We start from the raw sequence: 20,147 nt of genomic DNA, 5'->3' as shown, positions 1-20,147 counted from the left end.
GGTAAATAACATATTTATCAAATTTGTACCCAATAAAAACACATATGAATGGCCTAATCTAATACTTTAATGTTTAAGATCAAATCTGCATAATGTGTTTTAAATTCTACTTTTCTTGACCCATGATTCACCCAAGGCAAATATCAACCTTGCACCTGTTTATGTCTATCCTGCTGCGTGTCAGGGAAACTGTGTGAGAAATGAAGGACAGGAAGGTTAGGGGGGGTTTACTCAACAGGTCGTATCTGTGCACAAGTTGTCTTCATGTGTAAAATACCTTCTATAAATCAAAGTCTTGCTCAATGGACATGACAAATGTGGGCTAAATGGTACCGTATTAAACGTGAACTCCCTTTAATACAAATCACATGCATAGTGGTAGATTACAAATATGTTGTTACAAGGACCATATTCCAAATCTTATAAAACTATTAGCAACAAAGTGCCAAAAGTAAGAAAAATCTTTAGTCAATCAATATATAACAAATATTTTCATCATCAATTAAATCGCCAATTAATTGTTTGGTTTATTAAAAATATTAAGGATCTGTGCATTTAAGTACTGCCAATATCAATATTTGTCCACAAGATGGCAATCATCAGTAGCATATAATGTTGAAATAATGTGTTTAATGCATACAATATACAATAATATAATGTGTTTCTGCGTCACTGATAACTACTTATCTCTCTATACTACATACATGTCCCACATTTTTATAAATTGATCATAATGCGGTCTTGTAATGTTTTTTGGACAAAACAAAGACATTTAGTGATGTCCCCTTGTGCTCTAGAAAACAGTGTTTGTAATTATTCATTGCCATGAAAACAAATATTTGTAAAGAGTAGGCCTACCAGGTTTTCTTAAAATATATAAATCCTTAATACAACTGTTTTTTCACAGATATGCATACATAATGAATGAATAATTACAATTCTTAGTGTTTTTTGAGTGGATAACGACATTGTGCTTCCATATACTGTATGCCTAGTTTGTATTTTTGGAGTGAAATTAAAGGATCTTGAATCCAATAATATAATGCTGAAATGGGTCATTCTGTAAAAGGGTTACTCTTATTTGTAACAGTGTATTTCTACAATGAGGTTTTTTTAACTATCTATATACTACGAGTACATCTTTCACCACTGCAACATGCATAGCTTTAGTATATTTGAAAAAGACACACCGGATGTGAGGAAACACTTTTGCCAATTACGTCAACATTTCAGCGGTGACGTGGTGACGTCGTACAGGGCAGCAGTGGTGGATGGAGCCGAGTTAAATGAATGAGATGCGGGCTGATATGGACCAGACAGGCGGATGATAAGAGGATGAACCGGCCGATGGAGCATCAGGATCATCATTTGAATCCCGGTTCAACATTTGAAGAAAAAGAACAGTAAATTGAATCAGCTATTTTTAAATCAGTGACTGCAGATACAGCCCTATACATTTTTCGGTTAACATTAACGTCGGTGAAGCTGGAGCTGTCTTCGTTGGTGATGATAAAACCCTGATTATGCACCAAGTGTTTTCTCCCAAACAGCGGGGATGAGGCTCTCTCTTGAAGCAGGATACCAACCATCGCAGAGCGGGGTTAATAGAGGAATGGGTTGCAGCAGGGAACAACTCTTTAATGCCAAACTCGGTTGAAGGAATTTAATTTAATGGCACAGCGGACTGCACGAAAGAGCCAGCGTCTGAAAGCGGGATTTATGAGAAGTCGGTTTATTGGACGTTTTTTCGGCTGAGGATAACTACATCTACATCTGTCATATTTCAGTGTTGTGTTACATTGTTGTTCACACAAGCAGCAGCTAACGGAGTAACGTTACTTTAATCCTGCTAGCAACGGGTGGATCATATTTTGCGCAGTTTTACCGGTTAGACAACATTTTCGTTTGTCTATTCCGAATAGTTTTTCTTTTTATTTAGGCAACTTTAACAGCCTAAATGATGTTATAAATCACACTGCCTTTCCTGCCTGTGTGGCCCCGAGTTTAGCCCGCTAATCGTGGTTTTATGAGGAGTTTTATTTAGCTAACGGTTGCAACTACTAGTTAGCAGTCAGTGCTGCCGCTGCTTTCATCATGCATGCACAGACACGTTTGCTTGGATGAAACCATCAGACAAAAATGTACTCAAACAAGGGCATGACAGAAACAACACCACCACCAAGCCCATGTCTGGACTGAGAGGAGCTCCGTGGCCGTGAAGCCACAACAACCACAGCGGCGTTAAGTTGGACACACAGAGAAGGGGCATCAAAAGCTGAAGCTAGGCTGTTCACATCGCCCTCAAGAGACCACCGAGAGGATCATTTTCGACTCAACGAAAGAGGCAGAAATACAGCAAAAATGGGGTATGTAACAGGCATTTCAAGGTGAAGTTCTCCACCTACATGTCAGTGTATGACTGACTTTGTTTTTCCAGATTTTAGCAGGGCACCAACGCTGAAACACTTTTAGCTTAGCCACCCATGGCTAACTAAATGAAGACTTCTCCTGTCAGCTCTTATGACATACTAAAGAAAATGCTTACACCTATAAAGAAAACTTACTTACAACAAATAAAACACATTCAAAAGAGGTTGTCCATCAGTATATCCACTTACAGCCTCCATACCAAAAGATAGAGGATTCAAAGGCTTTATTGTCATATTCAAAGTAGCTACAGTGCAGTTATGGCAATGGAATCTGCATGCTTCTCCAACAATGCATATATAAAACAATGCATATATAAAACAAATAAAGAAACAATAAAACAGATTAGAAATAGAAAAAGGTCAAGAGAATGTTTCAAGACTAATGTGCAAGTAATGCAGGAGAAGTGAAATACATGTAGAAAAGAGTAAGATGAGCTAAGGATTAGGCTGTAATAAAGCAGGCTACTATTGGAGAAAGGGTCAGAGGTCAGACTGTTGCTTATTTTAGTACAATGTGATTAAAAGGTTGTAACACAAAAAGTATGCTACTGTATGAAATAAATGCAAATAATTTATTTTGTGCCGCCAAATGGAAAGCAAATGTACTTAAACTAAATTATGGTCTGGTGGGGGAGCAGACCATAATGATCTCCTTGCTCTTGGCTGGTGTAATGCATGTGCTTGAACCTGCAGATGTATGGTGATTCTCCTGATCAAGAGCGACCTAGTTCTTACTCCAGAGGACAGCAGATGATGTAGCATGTGATTGGTTTGTTGTCATATTGTGGGAGGGGTGGGGTGGGGGGTCGAAGCACATCCTCTGTAATTCTCAAGGCCATTATAATCCAGTCCCACAATCAATTCCACAGAACCAGAGCATGTCCTATGTGTGCACTTACCCCTATAATTAGCAAGTCACACTTAGCTGTTCAAACAAGTACTGGAGCTTCAGTTCTTGTATAATAGATGACCGTAAACAAGCCGTCCTCCTCAGACTTGGCACTTCTGAATAAAACAGTGTCCGGGGAATATTTTCTGCTTAACCAGTTTGGAAAGTAAGTCAGAGTTCAACTTGCATGTTTTCCGGTTAACAGACACATATTCTGGAAGCACAGGAATTTAGGTACAAGGAACAAGCGATGATTTTATCAGATGGTTCTGCACTTGAGTGTTTAACTTTAAAACCATTTGATAATATATGATTTGTTGAAAGATCTCCAATTAATTAATGTAACAACACATTAAGAATGAAACATTTCAGAAAATCTAAAAAGAAAGGACACTTCTTCCTTTTTTTTTATCTCAGGAGTTGTGAGGGACCTTTTAAAGTTACACTTAAATTACTAATGAAAGCTGTCAATCATTAATAAAAAATGCCCTAGTTCCAATTACTCAAATTTAAATATATTCGCAGTTTCTTCCTCACATTATGATGATATAAGCTGACTTTTTTTTGCTTTTGGACTACAGGTTGAAAAAAACAAGACCTTTAAGGATAACACTATGTGAACTTGTGAGGGCCTTGTTTTTGCTATTTGCTGACATTCTACCACACTATATCACTATTAAACCAATGGCTCAAAAGAGAGAAAATAGTAGATTAAACAAATGAAATAATCCTTAGATGCAGCCCTAATAATTACTTTTACCACCAAGGAGGGTTGTGTTTGATTTAGATTTTCATAAAACTTGTTGTAAGGGTCTAGCACGGGCCAAGGAAGAACCCATTACATTTTAAAGAGCGGATTCAAATAATGCGACAGATACACAGATTATTTCTTACCTATGGAAGCTACTTTGGTGGAGGTAAGTGCTCTCTGGGTTCATTTCTGTCTCAAAGTGTTTCTGAGCTGATGTTTGCAGGATTGTCAATTTAGCTGAGTTGGTTTCTGTTTCTTGTTCACTTTCTATACGAGTCTTGTCATATATTACACATATTACAGTGTGGTCAAGAAGTTATGTTAAAAGGTGTCAGACATACTGTAACTTTATTTTACTTATACCCAGACAAGGGTCCAGCCATCAGTGCATCCCTGTATCTTGAGAAATTGTATGAAAAATAAAGTGTCTAATTTCTTTTTTTAATACACACACACACACACTTTCCTATGACTTCTTGCCGCTGAGAGCTGCGAGCCCCCGGTGGATGACATATGTGTTTTTAAACTGGAGGTTGTGCTCTGCCAAGCCCCTGCTGTCTCCCTCTGATCGAGGGTTAACCCAACAAGGGATGCTGGGATCGGATTGGGCCAGAGAGCATGTGCTGGGAACGAGGGGGGAGAGAGAGAGAGAGAAAGAGAGAGAAAGAGAGAGAGAGAGAGAGAGAGGAAGAGAGAGAGAGAAATAGGGTTGGAGGATGTTTGCAGCTCATGCCCAGCCGTGGGTCACATGGCTGTTACCATGACAACGCAGCAGCTGAGTTAGTAATGCAGGTTTATTTCTCTGCAGCCGTCCGTGCTCAAACACGGTATTTGATGAATGAATGTTAACTGTTTTCTATTGTTAAATTAAAATTCCCTTTTTGTGAAGTGAAGCGTAGGAAGGCATTCAATTGAGAATAAAATGAAATAAGGACGACATTTGTTTTAGAATTGTAAGAGTTTTGGTCCCAAAGATTTATTTAGCCAGACGTTTTCTGATGCTTTTTCATTTTGACCAATTTTCCTTCCTTTCTTATCTTATGAGTACATTTCTAGTGAACACGAGGTTGTTTGCAAGATTCTTTGTCGAGATTCTTGGATATTCAGATCTGTCGATTAAATCAATCGAATAGTCGTGTGTCAATAAACTAAGAGTTTCTTTAGTCAAAGACAGCTCTCACAATTCTTCCATTAATCAATAGACGATGCAGAAAAGTAATCAGAAGGTGAATATTTGTACATACAATATCTGGTTTTCTTTGTCTTTCATGATATAAACTATGTAATGACCTTAAGATTGTATGACACACAAAAAGTTATTTATGACTCTTTTCTGATATTTAATTGACATACAGCCATCAATCAGTTGATCGAGAAAATAAACAGATCAATTGATGATGGCACTTGAAGAAGTACCTGTATCAGTAACATACAAAACAATTAAATTAAAATGACTCTTCTTGGATGTTAGGATGCACTTTAATGTCATTAACAAAAACTCTTTTTGCGTTGTTTAGATAAAAACAAAAGACATTAAAAGACATTCAAAAATTAGATTAGTGTACAGGAAAATAAATGGTTAATTGCAGCCCTACTTAAAATGTACGTCATAAATAAATACTCTTTCACGATTCAGGTAAAGAGGTAGACAGAGTGCAACCTTTATCATAAATAAGGATAACATGACTTCTCCCATGAATCCAAGCTGACTCTAAATATGGCATCAACAGGACTCAATGTCCTGAGTGACTGATTTGCAACTGTCGCCATCAAATCTGAGCACATGAACTTTAAGCCGCAGACACTACATGTCTTTGTTTCCTGGTATGCAAACAAACATTTGTGTGTCTGTGTGGCTTCTGTTTGCTGCTGCTTCTAAGTGGAGAGCTGCTGATTTGATAACATCTGCGGTCAGATTCCTCTGTCAAAGCTCCCGTCATTGAGACATGAATGCCTCAGTATGTTTCATTGTGACAAGGGATTATGGGCTAACAATTGCCTCACACTCATTGACACACACATGCGCACACACACACACACACACACACACACACACACACACACACACACACACACACACACACACACACCATGAGGGCAGATTCTGATCTAGGCCACGCTGTCAGACTAATGACACCCTGAAATGTTAAATAACCCGCTAAATGTGGTCAGGGCACACACTCTGAAGTCATAGTGTTTTCCAACAATCAAATTAAAGAAATGACTGAATCTAGTAATGCCTCTTATGCTGATTCATGTTTTTCATCTTAAAATGATGCTAAAGCTGTGTTTTGTCTTACTAAACCCATGAAAGGACACAAAGTATTTGTTGTGATAAATTGGCCCCATACAGATAGCTGCGGTAAGAATGAACAAGCCTACCTGTATTGTTTTTGTTCGCCTGCCCCTGACGTCTTGCTGCATTTGTAGGTTGCCGTAGTAGAAGGACACTTATCTTGTTTGCATCATTTCATTGTGTTTTACCATTTTGTGGTATGAAGACAACTACTTCTCTAGTGGTTAAAACACACTGAGGCCACAAACATGTGTCAACGTATTACTTGATTGTGTGTTAACATTTGATATGCCCCTGTCGTGGCCAAAATCATAAATAAATAAAACGGATAAGTTAACCCAAAATATTACTGCCGCTAAGGCACCAAAAAACGAATTGTAAGTAGGAATGACCCAAGTCCAGACAAGATGGTAGTTTCGTACATTTATTTGTCGATCAAATATCATCCAAAGTACAACATTTCCAATATGTTCCCTGTGCCTTTCCTATGCCGTGCTTGTTTCGTCCTGGTAAAAACGATATGCCTACTGGTGCTCTGGCTCCCAACACCACCTGCCCCAATATATACTATTACACCAGGTGTAAGATGCCATCAAAATAAAAGTATTCAAAACGACTTTTACAAACTTAAATAAAATCAGGAAATAATAATACATTTACTATAAACAGAACAGCAAGAAAATACATTTGTAACTATTAAATAATATAAAGCAACTAAAGCTCTAAAATCCCCCTTTTAAAAGCTAAATATATTTATTTTTTTGTACCCAGAAAATATCCATATTGAATCCAAAAATATTTCCAAACTAGATCTCACGTTAAATTTGTGTTGGCTGAATTAGTTTTCACACAGATAACTCATTGGCTTTCTATGTTCCTTTTGAAAGAGAAGAATACAAATATATGCAAAATTGTATTGAGTCACCAACTTAAGGCTTCAGCTAGGTCTTCTACAGATATGAGAAATATCATTCACTCAAATCATTGTAGGAAGTTGGAACCAGCAGTCAGGGACTACACATAAGAATCCTGACTATTATTGACCTCTGTGTGAAAACAATAACCCATTGCATTTCAATAGAAAACCTGCCTCTGTTATCATTGGTAATGTGACAGGCAAGGTGAGAAACTTTTAAGCCAACCTCTCAAACTCTCCTTGTCTTTAACCTCGCTGGTTTTACATACCAACTGTGATGAACATGTCCTGATAGACAACATGGAAGACTGGTTTTAAGCAAATCATGTCCGAGGAAGTGTAATATCTTCATCATGCTCACACGGAAAAACCTCCACAGCAATGATGACACAACTACACACAAATTACATGAACTCTCAAAAGAGTGTATCAATGGGCAAATGACAGATCCCAAACATTTTATATTTTTTTACTTTCCTACTTTTATTCTATAATAATACATATTCATTTATTAATTCACCATATTTTATGTTTTCAAGTGTTTGGATCAGCAATGTAACTTAAGTTATCAAATCAATATAGTTGAGTGAAAGCATAATATTTCCATCTGACATGTAGTGTGGTAAAAGTATAACTTAGTATCAAAGTAAAGTATCTCAAAATTGTATTCGCAGTACTTACTAATCTACTTTTAAATTCCACCCTTGGTGCTGTTCTACTGAAATACTATTTAACATACTCTGTCAGATATAGTACAGTATTTCTCTCCTGCGTGTTTGAGCTGGTGTGAATCCCGTGTGCACGCCCTCGTGTTACCACCATCTCTTTGATTAACTGTGTCTATCTTTAAATAACATCTGCTGACTTAATTAACACACTGAGACGTGAGCACAAGATCCCTCAGAGGCTGAACAACTGCTGTGTGTCCCAGAGGGGAATGCCAGCCGACCAATCAAATGTACCTTTCCTGGACGACTGTATCATCTTGGGACCAAAACTAGATCATTAAAAGAGTTCAGTCTCAAGATTAAGTTGTTACTAATGTCCAGCAGTGGAATATAAATAAGTGAGTTTACTCAAGAAAATGACTTGGGTTTTTCCATTTTATACTACTATATAATCTACATCTCAGACTATTGAAGGTTTTACTCCACTACTTTAGTCTCATAACTTTAGAGATGTTTAGGTTATATTTGTTAACACCCTTAATGTCCAGTGAAAACCATGTGTGTAAGATATGTTGCATTTGTTTGTTTTTGATGAACTGAAATAACGCTTTTATATGGCCAAAATGTTCTTTTATGATTGGCTCATTAAATATTGAAATGTATATATCATGATATAGCATGTTTTCTGTTAATTCATGTCATTGATTTTGGACATTTCCAAACAAAGTCGGGTCAGGACATCTCCATGCATGAATCTGCTCTTAGTTTCTTATGGATTTATTTAGAAAGTTCCAGGATTCTTTTAGCTTTAAATCCAAGACCTTGCACATTTCTTTTCATTCATAACAATGTTTGGAAGCCGCCCAGAGCCCGCTGATCTCTGTCTGTCGGGCCAGGTGCCTCCAGGTCACCTTTACTGTCTCAACGTCAGTGTCCTGCTGTTCAGCTCTGGTCTGCACACATTCACACATACAAGGCCTCACAGGGGACATCCTGATGCTTCTTCCTTTGGCCAAATCATTGGAGCATGTCACTTTTTGCACTGCCTCTGTAGCAGGTAGAAAACAGGATCTCCACAGCTACATCAGCCACACAAAGAGAAGAGAAGAGAAGCATATCTACTCTACAGTATCGATCTGAGGCCATGTGATCTCAAATCAATTGACCCGCTGTTTTGCAATTAGTCAAATCTCCGTTTTGTCATGCGAGGTGTTCGGGAGCTGCACCAGCATTGAGACATGTAGAGCATTCACTACACATTTACCACCAACACACAACATCTCTAGTCTAAACTGTCATATAATTCAGGAAACAGTCAATGGTACAGTTCCTGATGGTTCTCCATGTCTGAAACGGCTCTGCTGCAATTGTTCAGAAACTGTTTCCAAAACCATCTAGAAGCAAATTAGAATGTCTGCAATTTTTCTTTCGATGAATAATTCCTGTTTGATTAAAGAAAGAAATCTTAGGACCAACGCACAAGGTTTATAATTTCTATTATTCATCCAAGTAACATCCTGCATTTCTTATTCAACGTTTTGTTCAAGTGTTTGATTTAACACAAGCATCAAAAACTAGAAATGAGCACACACCTACAAAAAACCAACGGTATATTAAAATGCTCCTCGGATGGTCACGTTTCCAAAGTCGGAAAGACGTTTTTCCGACCTGGTCATGAGCTTTAAGCCGTTATGTGTAAACCACATGGACGCTACAAACAAGATTGATGCTATGTATTTGCTCAAGGCATTTCAAAACACTTAGTAGAATTAACATAAATCAGGAACAACATTTTGCAATGTTTTCCTACACCACATAAATGCAGCACAAATCTTGGAATTGAAGTGTTTTATTTAATATTTTGCATTTCTTGTTTTACTGTAATTGTGATATACAGCAGAATAAATAGATTCTGATAGCCAAAATACGATCTTCATGATTGTTTGTATGACATTATCTTTGTCAAGCTTCAATGAGGCTTTATTTGAATCTAATTCATTTGTAATGACTTGATCCCCCCTGGCTGTAAAGGTTCATTAACTCTGTCTAATGGAGTGATCCTGGAGTTATTAGGAATGTATTTGGGTTTTGGAACAATACTGAAAATCTACATAATGAAGCACATTTAAATATTTGCAGATGTATTTGATTTTACACCATACATTCTTTAATGTATTTTTCCTACCAAATCACTTTTTGCAGATACAATGTGAATTGAGTATGCTTACTATCTGTCCTCATGTGCCACCTTAAAGTGGACCTATCATGCTATATTTGAATAATATAGTGTAGGACCATACCTATATAAGGCATATTTATACTTTTTTTTTTGTGCAAAATACCAAACAGATCATGCATTTTAGCCATGCCTCATTTTGCTCAATTTGACATTTTTTAGCTCTGTTTTTGCAAGGGCAGATTCAGTGAGAACAGCACCACCTACAGGCCTGGCATATGTACTACAGCGTCTCCAGCGCTTTCGAACGGCAATGGCCGTGGCTGTCTCCTCCTGATTGGTGGAGTTGGCCCAATAGCCGTAGCGCCACTGTCCTGACGTCAGGACAGTGTTCAAATCTGGATCAGTTTTGATCAGATCCGTTGCAGCCCCTTTTTTAGAGATTTGGGTATGGAGGAAAATAGAGAGGGTTGTGTTTTCTGACACTTGGTGAGTTCCCTGGAACACCGGGGACACATATTCATGTATAAAAGACGTACAAAAGTGCATTTTGCATGAAAGGTCCCCTTTAAGCTATTCACCACAGCCTTTTGTACATAAACCCACTTGTTCTTGTGAAGGCCTAATGGCTGTGTGTGTTCCCCCCTCGCTCAGTCACTGTTAGTGCAGCAACACAGCCAGCTGGTGAATTATGGATGTGCTGGGATCTGTGAGCTTTTTTCTCTCACCTTCCTCTGATTCAACACATTCCTCCATACTCTCAGTTCCTCTGGCAGGGCGGTGTTATTATTCACATGTTTACTGGTGTCCTTTAGCCATGTCAGCGATGCAACTCTAGGAATGGTCCTTTGGCTCTAACATCGATTGGATAGATTGTAATGACCTTTTTATAAAGACATGTTCATGTTCCCTTGAGGATAAAGCACACCCAATGTTATGATTCCCAGATGTTTCTTCTTGCGCCACCATAAGGTTGAATTATCCGTTTTTTGGTGAATGTCTGAATCAAATAGTGTAGCTACAGTTACATTTTCAACAGACATTCATTGTCCCCAGTGGATAAAGCCGACACACACTGGTGCTTCCCTGACTTCATTGTGAGGTGGACATTTACATTTTTCAGTGAAATGTCTCGAAAATAAATCACTAAATTGCCACAACATTTGGTTCAGACCTTCATGTTCCCCTTGGCAATCCATTTTATTTTTGAAATGCTTTGGTTTCTGACCAAATATCTGCTTAACCAATGACATTCCTGTGTGCTTCCGGTGCTTAGATTACTAATAACAGATGTTTGCTAAAATGCTAAACTATGATTTTGAACTTGGTAAACATAAAAAACGTAAACGTAAAGTATTAATCTGTCTACATGCACACAACCGTTTGCTGAAATGTGTCAGCAGGAGTGATTTAAGGGTTTCTAACTTTATCTATTATGGTGTAACCAAGCTTATTTCTTCTCTTTAAAGGCCGGTATTTAGTTACGGCATATTTAAAACTTAACTGCAAACTTGAGGCCCTATGCACAGATACTCTTACTGACTCTTCCATCTCCCCCTCCTTCCTCCCCCCTCTCCCACAGAGAGCAGCCCATCTTCAGTACCCGGGCCCACGTCTTCCAGATCGACCCTAACACCAAGAAGAATTGGGTTCCCACGAGTAAACATGCTGTCACGGTCTCATACTTCTTCGACTGTACCAGGAGTGTATATCGAATCATCAGTCTGGATGGATCTAAGGTGTGTGTGTGTCAAGCATTCACTACCGTGTGTGTGTTGTTCCTTCTTCTAATGCAGAACCAGAGAGGACTCAGCCCAACTTTACTTATCTGGTGCCATAACTACACGTGATATTCAATATTTCCCACGTCTGCTCCCAGTTCCTCTGCCTTGTTTACCTCGGCTCTGAGGCAGTGGAGGAGGCGTTGGGGCTGTCACATGTATCTTTGTGGCAGTGATTATTTTAGTCCTGAGCGGGGTGCAGGGGTGGGGTTAGCATGGTTATGTAAGAGCTTCTCTGGGTGACTACTGCTGTGGTTGGAGCAGCAAGTTTCTGCTGTGTTCTGCTGGAAATAGCAGAGATCGGGTGGGCCGGTGCTGGAGGACTTTTCTATCCAGACAAACAATACGTCCTCTCAGCAGAGAAGAAGAAAACAGAGACAGATGCCACACAGAGAGAAATGTTCCTGGTGGGACCTTTTTTGAAAAGACTTACCTCAGATTTGTTAAATGAAAATGCCTGTAGATTTCCTAGACCAGTTTAAAGTTGTGATCCCATAAAACAAAGCCTTATCCACCACTTGTTTTCAGTGCAGCCAAAGACTGGCTTTTTAATATCAGTATTCATTGACTGATTATTTCTTTGCACATGCATCACTGTTGTTGTTCTAGCTTTCAGAGATTTTAGTAATTTTTAGCAATATATAGACAAGGGATTTTTTCATGGAACCCTGAGACTGAAGTCTTTAGAGAACAGCCGAGAAACAGTGTCAGAGAAATATTGATTTGTTTTGTATATGAAGCTTCTTTATTAAGCATTTATACAAGTTTAAATATCAAAATCCTTTTGTTTTAGAGAACAAGAGATCACTACCTTCTCTTATTGCTTTGAATGAGAGAGCCCTGATGGTTGAAAACAAAATATTTCTTTATACTTATGGATTTGTTTTGTCCTCCGCAGGCCATTATCAACAGCACCATCACCCCCAACATGACGTTCACCAAGACGTCTCAGAAGTTTGGCCAGTGGGCCGACAGCCGGGCGAACACCGTGTACGGCCTGGGCTTCTCCTCTGAGAGCCAGCTGGCCAAGGTGAGAGTCTGGTTTAAATATAAGTGTTTATACTTTCCCATTTGAAAACATTAGCGTTGTGTTTTTGAGCGTCAGTTTTACCATCTCCTTATTTTTTAGTTTGCAGAAAAGTTTGCTGAGTTCAAGGAGGCGGCGCGGTTAGCGAAGGAGAAGTCTCAGGAGAAGATGGAGCTCAGCAGCATTCCCTCTCAGGTAACACCATCAACACCCCTGCTACCTCTAGCATGAAACACTGCTCACGTGTACAGACATATGTTGCTTCTAGCTAGCATTTATATTTCACTATGTAGTGTTTATGATTTTGTATCTTTTGAAGAACTGCAAAAAGGAGTCCAAAACAAATGTCCTTACAAGGATAATAAAGTGTTTTTTATCATAGCTAACATGACGATTAGTGAGTGAAAAATGGCAGCAAATAGAGATAATAATGTAAAAAATGACATGTGAAGCCCCTCCTTTTTACACAAGTAACATTAGCATTACAAAGTGTTGTGAGCATGTATGTATTCCTTTTGTTTCGGCTGCAACTGGAGTGTAAAGCATTGAGACATCATAATTCTGGATGTATTACGTCGGTATCTTTTGTACTTCCTGCTGTTAACCATCAAAATATACCAGACTGCTATAGAGCCAGATGTCTATGCAGAAGCTCATAAAGCAGCAGAAAGTTCATATGTACCTTAAAACAGATGTTTCTTGATCTTTATTTTCAGTGCAAAACTATCCACCACTTTATTCAAACTCTCTGCCCAGATAGCTAGTTGCTAACAGCTACATCTGCACACTGACACTGACACACTTCTTCCTGAGATTTAGAGGTTGTTAGTTTCTAAGATTTTGAAATTCAAGGCACAAAAACTCTTCACCTGGATCTCCTCTTTAGCACTGATTCTTTCTGGTTTAGTATGTTTTACAGTGGAGCACCTTTTCCTTTTAGAATCAGTGTTAATTCAATGTTAATAACCTTAGTAAGGAGTCTCAATTCGACATCAAAGCCAACCTAGAATAATTAGAAATGGATTGAAACTAATGGTAATGTCACATACTGTGCTGATTTGTTTTTCACTCATATCAGCATTAGCCTCACAGTAAAGCCACTACTCTAACACCTCTCTGCTCTCCCTAATGAATCCTCCTCAGGGTGGCGCTGTAAAAAGGAATGTGTTGTCAGTCAAACCTGGTAAAAAGAAGGTAAAGAAGAAATGAAATGAACCCTTTTCATGACTCCGATGGCCCTTTTCCCCCAAGTCTTACCCCCAGTTCATGATTCAAACTCCATCCAGGTGTCTCCCATGCAGTGTTATTACCAACAAATATTTATTTCTAAACGATGTGATGGATTTCTGCATATGTATTAAGTCCAGGTTTATCACTTGTTATTGTTTTTCAGGAGAATCACATTTTTAATGACCATGATCTCCTTAAGAATAACAGCCTAACTACCAGAAGAACCCAGTCTTTGTGAATTCATCCCACATAACCCTCCGGTTTTCCTTTCATGCTCTCAGAAAGTGACAGTGATCTGCACTAAGGGATGTTTTATCACCTGACACATGACAATTATATGACATTTCTTTAGAGGAATTCAATCAAAGATCTAATATGCATGTGCAAATGTTTCAAATATTCAAGTGTTTAGAGATGAACTGTAATGTTAGACCAGTAGAATAGGCACAAAAAACAACCCTAGCTTTAAGCCTCGCTAACTACATTCCCGCAGAACATCCTGTACATTTTTGAGAGCACAGAATGATTTACACTTTCATGATTGTTTGTTTGTTGTGTCTCATGATCCAAATTTAAAGGGATAGTTCAGCTTTTGTGAAAACATGTTTGTTCCCGCTTTTTGCTGATGTTTGGAGGAGAAGATACCACACCGCTATCTACATTAAACATGAAGCTACAGCCAGTTAGCTTAGCTTAGCATAAAGACTGTACACAGGGGGAAACAGCTAGCCTTGCAGTTTTTGATTCATAATCAGCTGGATTTGAAAGACCAAGGCTAGCTGTTTCCCCCTGTTTCCAGTCGTTGTGCTAAGCTAAGCTAAGCTAGCTCTCTCCTAGCTTTATCTTCATTTTCAGCATGGCAGCGAACACATTTTTTCCTCAAATGTTGAACTGTTCCTGGAACAAATAATAACATCATTTTCTTTTCCCCCCCCATGTGTCTCAGCAGGAGTCCATCCCGGGGGATCTGCTGTCTCCTTTATCTCCAGACACCATCAACGGCACGGAGCTGGAGCGTGTCACACCTGACACGCCTCAGCACATCGAACCCAGAGCAGAGCCATCCCATAAAACACTGCCTCCCTCACACAGGTGAGCCACAGCCAGGTTGACCCAGGATCAGTCAGAAACAAAGGGAAGCTAATGTCACCAAGTATTGTCTTCCTCTTTGTACAGTAGTGTGTATTTAACAGTTTTCACCGCTGAGTGGCAGTAGACAGTCGCAAAGACAACCACCGTTTCCGTTGACCTCAGAGCCGAGCATCTACCATCAGCACACACTGCATTTAGTTTTCTTCAGTTACTTTGGTTGATCCACTGTCCACCATTTTTGTTACTAGGATGGTGGCCAATAGCTACCAGCAAAAAACAGAAGCAAAACTCTACCCCTGCTTTATTTGCGCAATTGTTGGCGCACTTTTACTGTACATTTTCCTTGGAGGTCATACAGAGAAAAATGCATAGTAAAAGCTAATTATTATTATTAGGGAAACTAACCTAAATGCAGATGATGTCATTATTATTCAGACATTACATTGTGAAATCAACTTCTCCCCCCTATCTCATGACCAGTTTTAACTTCTTTCTGTTCCATAGTTTACGGTCTTCTCATTTTTCATTGCACCTGTGTTTTTTGTTTTTTCAAGAATGTTTTTTTATATGCTTGTAGGTTTCTTTTTTTTATTGTAAAGTGTCTTTGTGTACTTAGAAAATATTATTATTATATTCAATATATACTTATATTTACTTCACATGATACGTTCAAGCACAAAAATCGCCTATCGTCTTTTCTTCTCTTAATAACGTTTCAATTGTAATCCTGATCATATAAAGATCCCGTTCAGGACTGTGTGTAGCTTCCTGTCCGTTAGCGACTCTGTGGTGCTGATTTAAAATGGAATTGGCACAGAGCGCTGCGGCTCCTGTCGATTCCTGCATTCATTATTAATCTGGTCCCCGGGCCTCCGGACAGCATTAAAGCATTACATTAAAACACTACACATGCTTCCTATTAATTATAAACCACTGGATGAGTGGAGATAGTTTTGTCAGCTGTGCTTCAGGGGATATTAATGCAGCAGGAAGACTTTAGAAAGTTATCCATGTAGAAATGAAAGCTCTTTTTTCTCAAATACCCACGATAATCACACAACCTTTTACTCCAAGTTGGACATCAAATGTTAAAGAGCTTTTCTAATGGTCTCTCCCTCACATCCCAGTTCCTCCAGTATGAATAAGCACTGGGAGGCGGAGCTGGAGGCTCTGAAGGGGAACAACGCCAAGCTGACGGCCGCTCTGCTGGAGTCCTCGGCCAACGTGAAGCAGTGGAAGCAGCAGCTGGGGGCGTACCAGGAGGAGGCGGAGCGGCTGCACAAACGGGTAACACTGCACACATGATCCCATCCTTTGAAAGCTCACCTATCATGCTATATTTGAACAATATATTATAGTGCCATATCTATACAAAACATGTCTCTGAAGTGTTTTGCTCAAAATACAGATCACCTATTGTAGCCATGCGACATACCCCTCTATTTCAGCCCTGTTACAAAAGGGCCGATTCTGGGTCAGTAGCTTCAAATGTAACCGAGCTGCTGCTGGCCACGCCCCTTTGGAGCGTGCAGGCAAGCAGTGAGAGAGAAGAGAAGAGAAGGATGATAACTCAGCAGATACTCAGCTAAACTCTGCCGTGATTAAACGCCATGTTATGTTCCAAACCACTTCAACGATTATTTCGGAAACAGTATGGAGCTCAAATGCTTTTTCTCTCGCCGGTTTACCACAAGGTGAGTTCCTTTTTTTATCCGGCTTTTTGACACATATTCTCTCCAGTACAGGTTAGCTATTGTTTCTGATAGCAACGTTTCTGATAGGGCTGTGGGTGTAAAGCCAGCCCACATTTGAGTAATGTCGTCATGACCGCAGCAAATCCGGATCGGCTCCGTTGTTCCCCCCGTTTTTTAGAGATGTGGGTACGGAGGAAAAGAGAGAGGGTTTTATTTTCTGAAACTTTGTGAGTTCCCTGGCACACCGGGGACACATATTTATGTATAAAAGAGATTAGGTAGGTGACCTTTTAAAAGTTCATTTTGACTATGTTCTGATGAAGATTATTGTTTGTGTTCCAGGTGACGGAGCTTGAGTGTGTGAGCGGCCAAACCACAGTGATCAAATCCCAAAAGACAGCACTCAACCAAACCATCGAGGAGCTGGAGGCGGCGCTGAAGGCCAAGGAGGAGGTACAGGGCGTGTGTTACTAAGACATTCTAATGAAGTGTTACACAGCTTGTTTCATCTTTCATATTCATTCTTTCTCTTTATAACCTACAGGAGTTAGAGAGACTTAAAGAAGAGGTGGAGAGTGCCAATGGCTTTCAGTTTAAGAAAGAGTCCCTTTCACAGAAACTACAGGTGAGCAAAGCGTTACATGATAGCATGTGGCTGCTAATGCTGCATTCAGGTTCTTCTGAAAAGGCTATGTATAAGCGCAGCTAATACTCCGCCTTTATACACTTTGTGAATTTATAACTGCTATGATATCTCAAACTTTGCTAAAAGTGCTCAGAAGTCTTCACAAGCTGATGCTAAATTGGCCACTAAGCCACCATTTCCTGCAGTGCGTTGAAAGTGAAATACATTTGAAAAATCCATACCCCAATATTGGCTCTGTTGCAAATATGTTCTGTCTGTGTGTATCACCCTATGACAAGACATTTCAGTGCAACCTGAAATATCCAGTATCGGTAACGCTATTAAACATCAGACAAGCCATAGTTGAGAGTTCTATGTTCACACTTCATGTACATTTTTAACAGCATTACGCATTTTAAGATATTTTAAACTGTTGAAGCCTCAAATATATAGTGTATATCGATATAGATTTGGATCCTGTTTGATTCATTTTAAGATGTTCTGAGTTAAAGACTAGTTTGAAACTACCTTGATGCACTAAATCTTTAACATCTACGGTAAACCTGCCCGTGTTGTTTTGTCTCCAGGACACGGAGTCCAGGAACCAGGCGTTGGAGGCACGGCTGAGCGAGCTGGAGCAGCGCCTGGAGGGCCAGCAGCAGGAGCGCGAGGCGTTCAGGGACAGTCTGCGCTCGCTGCTGGAGCTGCTGGACGGGAAGATCTTTGAGCTGACGGAGCTGCGCGACACGCTGGGGAAACTCCTGGAGAGCAGCTAGAGACGAAACACTGTTAACACATTTCATCATCATCGTCATCATCACAGCCAGCGCCAGGAGGAAGAACACCTGCATGTTGGCCCTCACTGACAGAACTTGAATTAGTTTTCTCTCCACATGTATACGTGTGAAAGTTTACACACAACCTGATGCATTTACGGTACACACTTTTTTTGCTACGTCAGATTTGTACATGTTTACAAACCAGCCGAGCGAACGAGGCTTTGCTTGGATCATGCCTTCCCTCTGGAATATTCTTTACATAAAAAAAAAAAAATGGAATCTCCGTTTGCGGGGACATTTTGCTTCTTCAATCATGTAGACTTTTTATTATCGAGCTAACGAGCTGCGCTTTATTTTCCGGGCTTCACTTCGGTGCATTCAGCAGTCACCTGGAGCCGGGGATTGCTCCTTTTTCCTTTTCATCGTCAGCCAAATGAACACTAGGAGTCAGAGGAGAAGGACTCGAGCTTTTCTTCAACACTCTGATTCATTTTTAAACTCTTGAGGAATGTCATGAAGAGAAAACTACAAATGTTCCCGTGACTGAAATCCATCGAGGGACTGCCAAAAAAAAGAAAAAGACTTATATTCTTATACAATAGTTGAGCAATACAAAAAAAGGGAGCATCAGAGGGTAACAAACACTTTCCACTCTCACTTTCAGGTACTTCTACTCCTCTCTCAGACATGTTTAGACCACAAGCGATTTTATTCACTTTCTTTCTATACACTTTTTTTAAAGAATAGTGCACTTGTAAAAATGGAGTTTGTGTGTATGAGTGAATTCTCTCCTCTTGTTTCTGTTGCGACTTTAAGTGCAATGATTGAATCCTTTTTTTGTCGTTAATTATTACTAACTGTTACTGATGATGTACGAAAGCAAAGGACTTTATTTACATCTTGTTTTCACGTCATCTTTTTTTATTGTCTGGTACGTGGGTGTCGATTGAGTTTTGTTTTTATCGGAAAAAACTGGCAATATTTTTGAACTATTTATGAAAATGAAAGGAGAGTATAAGGAATGAAGCATAGGTTGGGTTTGCAGAGAATCTATTTTCTTTTGCCAAATAATGTTTTCCTGTACAGATTTGAATTGTTGCTGATGTTGCCTTTGACATGCATCAATGGTAGCAAACTAGCGGTACTTTCTTTTTTGTGGGATTTACTGTTGCCAAAAATTCAGCGACGTTAAGAGGAATGGTATATAATTCACCTGAAGAACACTATTTAAGGGCTTGTTGTTAGTTCGGGTACATTTGGGAGACTTGAATGATTTTAGCGTTGACTTTATCACGTTGAACATTACGAATATTGCAGCTTGAAAGGGAAAAAAAAACATTTGAAAAAACTTTTAAATGTTGACTATACCACATGCTTAAAAAACACAAAATTGTAATTTTGAGTTTTTAGTAAAAGAACAGTAAAATGAAACTAATGAGGTCGTGTCTTATTTTCACAAACTGGTCTTCAACACTTTCATGTTGCACATTGGCTCCTATTGGTGGAAGAAGTATGCAGATATTAACTTAGCTACAAGTAGCAATACTACACGCATTCAAAAATACTTAGTGACATCACTATATGTAACACTTGTGTTTCTATTAGCTTGTGCTTCAACACATTGTACGTGATAGGCTAAGGGGCGGGACATCTCTGAGCGGTTGATCAATCACAGCAGAGCCAGCCAGCTAACCAATTAGCAGGCTCGGCTCTGGTTTCAGACAGATGGTGAAAAGAGGTGCTGCAGCACAGGCAGTATGAGGAAAATAAAGAGCTTTTTGAACATTCAAGCAT

At 39.3% G+C, this 20,147-nt stretch overlaps 1 protein-coding gene across 2 annotated transcripts; it reads left to right on the top strand.

Annotated features, from left to right (window-relative positions):
- The first annotated feature begins 1,251 nt into the window (after positions 1-1,251).
- Positions 1,252-19,771, top strand: LOC117476650 (homer protein homolog 1-like). Of its 2 annotated transcripts, none has more exons than XM_034123331.1 (9): positions 1,252-2,366; positions 11,708-11,864; positions 12,805-12,936; positions 13,036-13,128; positions 15,113-15,255; positions 16,383-16,542; positions 17,292-17,402; positions 17,494-17,574; positions 18,162-19,771. In XM_034123331.1, exons 1-9 carry the CDS (start codon positions 2,362-2,364, stop codon positions 18,348-18,350), a joined length of 1,071 nt encoding a protein of 356 aa, XP_033979222.1. In that variant the 5' UTR covers positions 1,252-2,361; the 3' UTR covers positions 18,351-19,771. The 2 variants fall into 2 exon arrangements, with proteins under 2 accessions (XP_033979222.1, XP_033979221.1); XM_034123330.1 differs by having other exon boundaries at positions 15,110-15,255.
- Positions 19,772-20,147: the final 376 nt, after the last annotated feature.

The sequence above is a fragment of the Trematomus bernacchii genome, unplaced genomic scaffold (genome assembly GCF_902827165.1).
Source record: "Trematomus bernacchii unplaced genomic scaffold, fTreBer1.1, whole genome shotgun sequence".
Lineage (NCBI taxonomy): Eukaryota > Metazoa > Chordata > Actinopteri > Perciformes > Nototheniidae > Trematomus > Trematomus bernacchii.
This window is presented reverse-complemented; position numbering and strand designations above follow the sequence as displayed.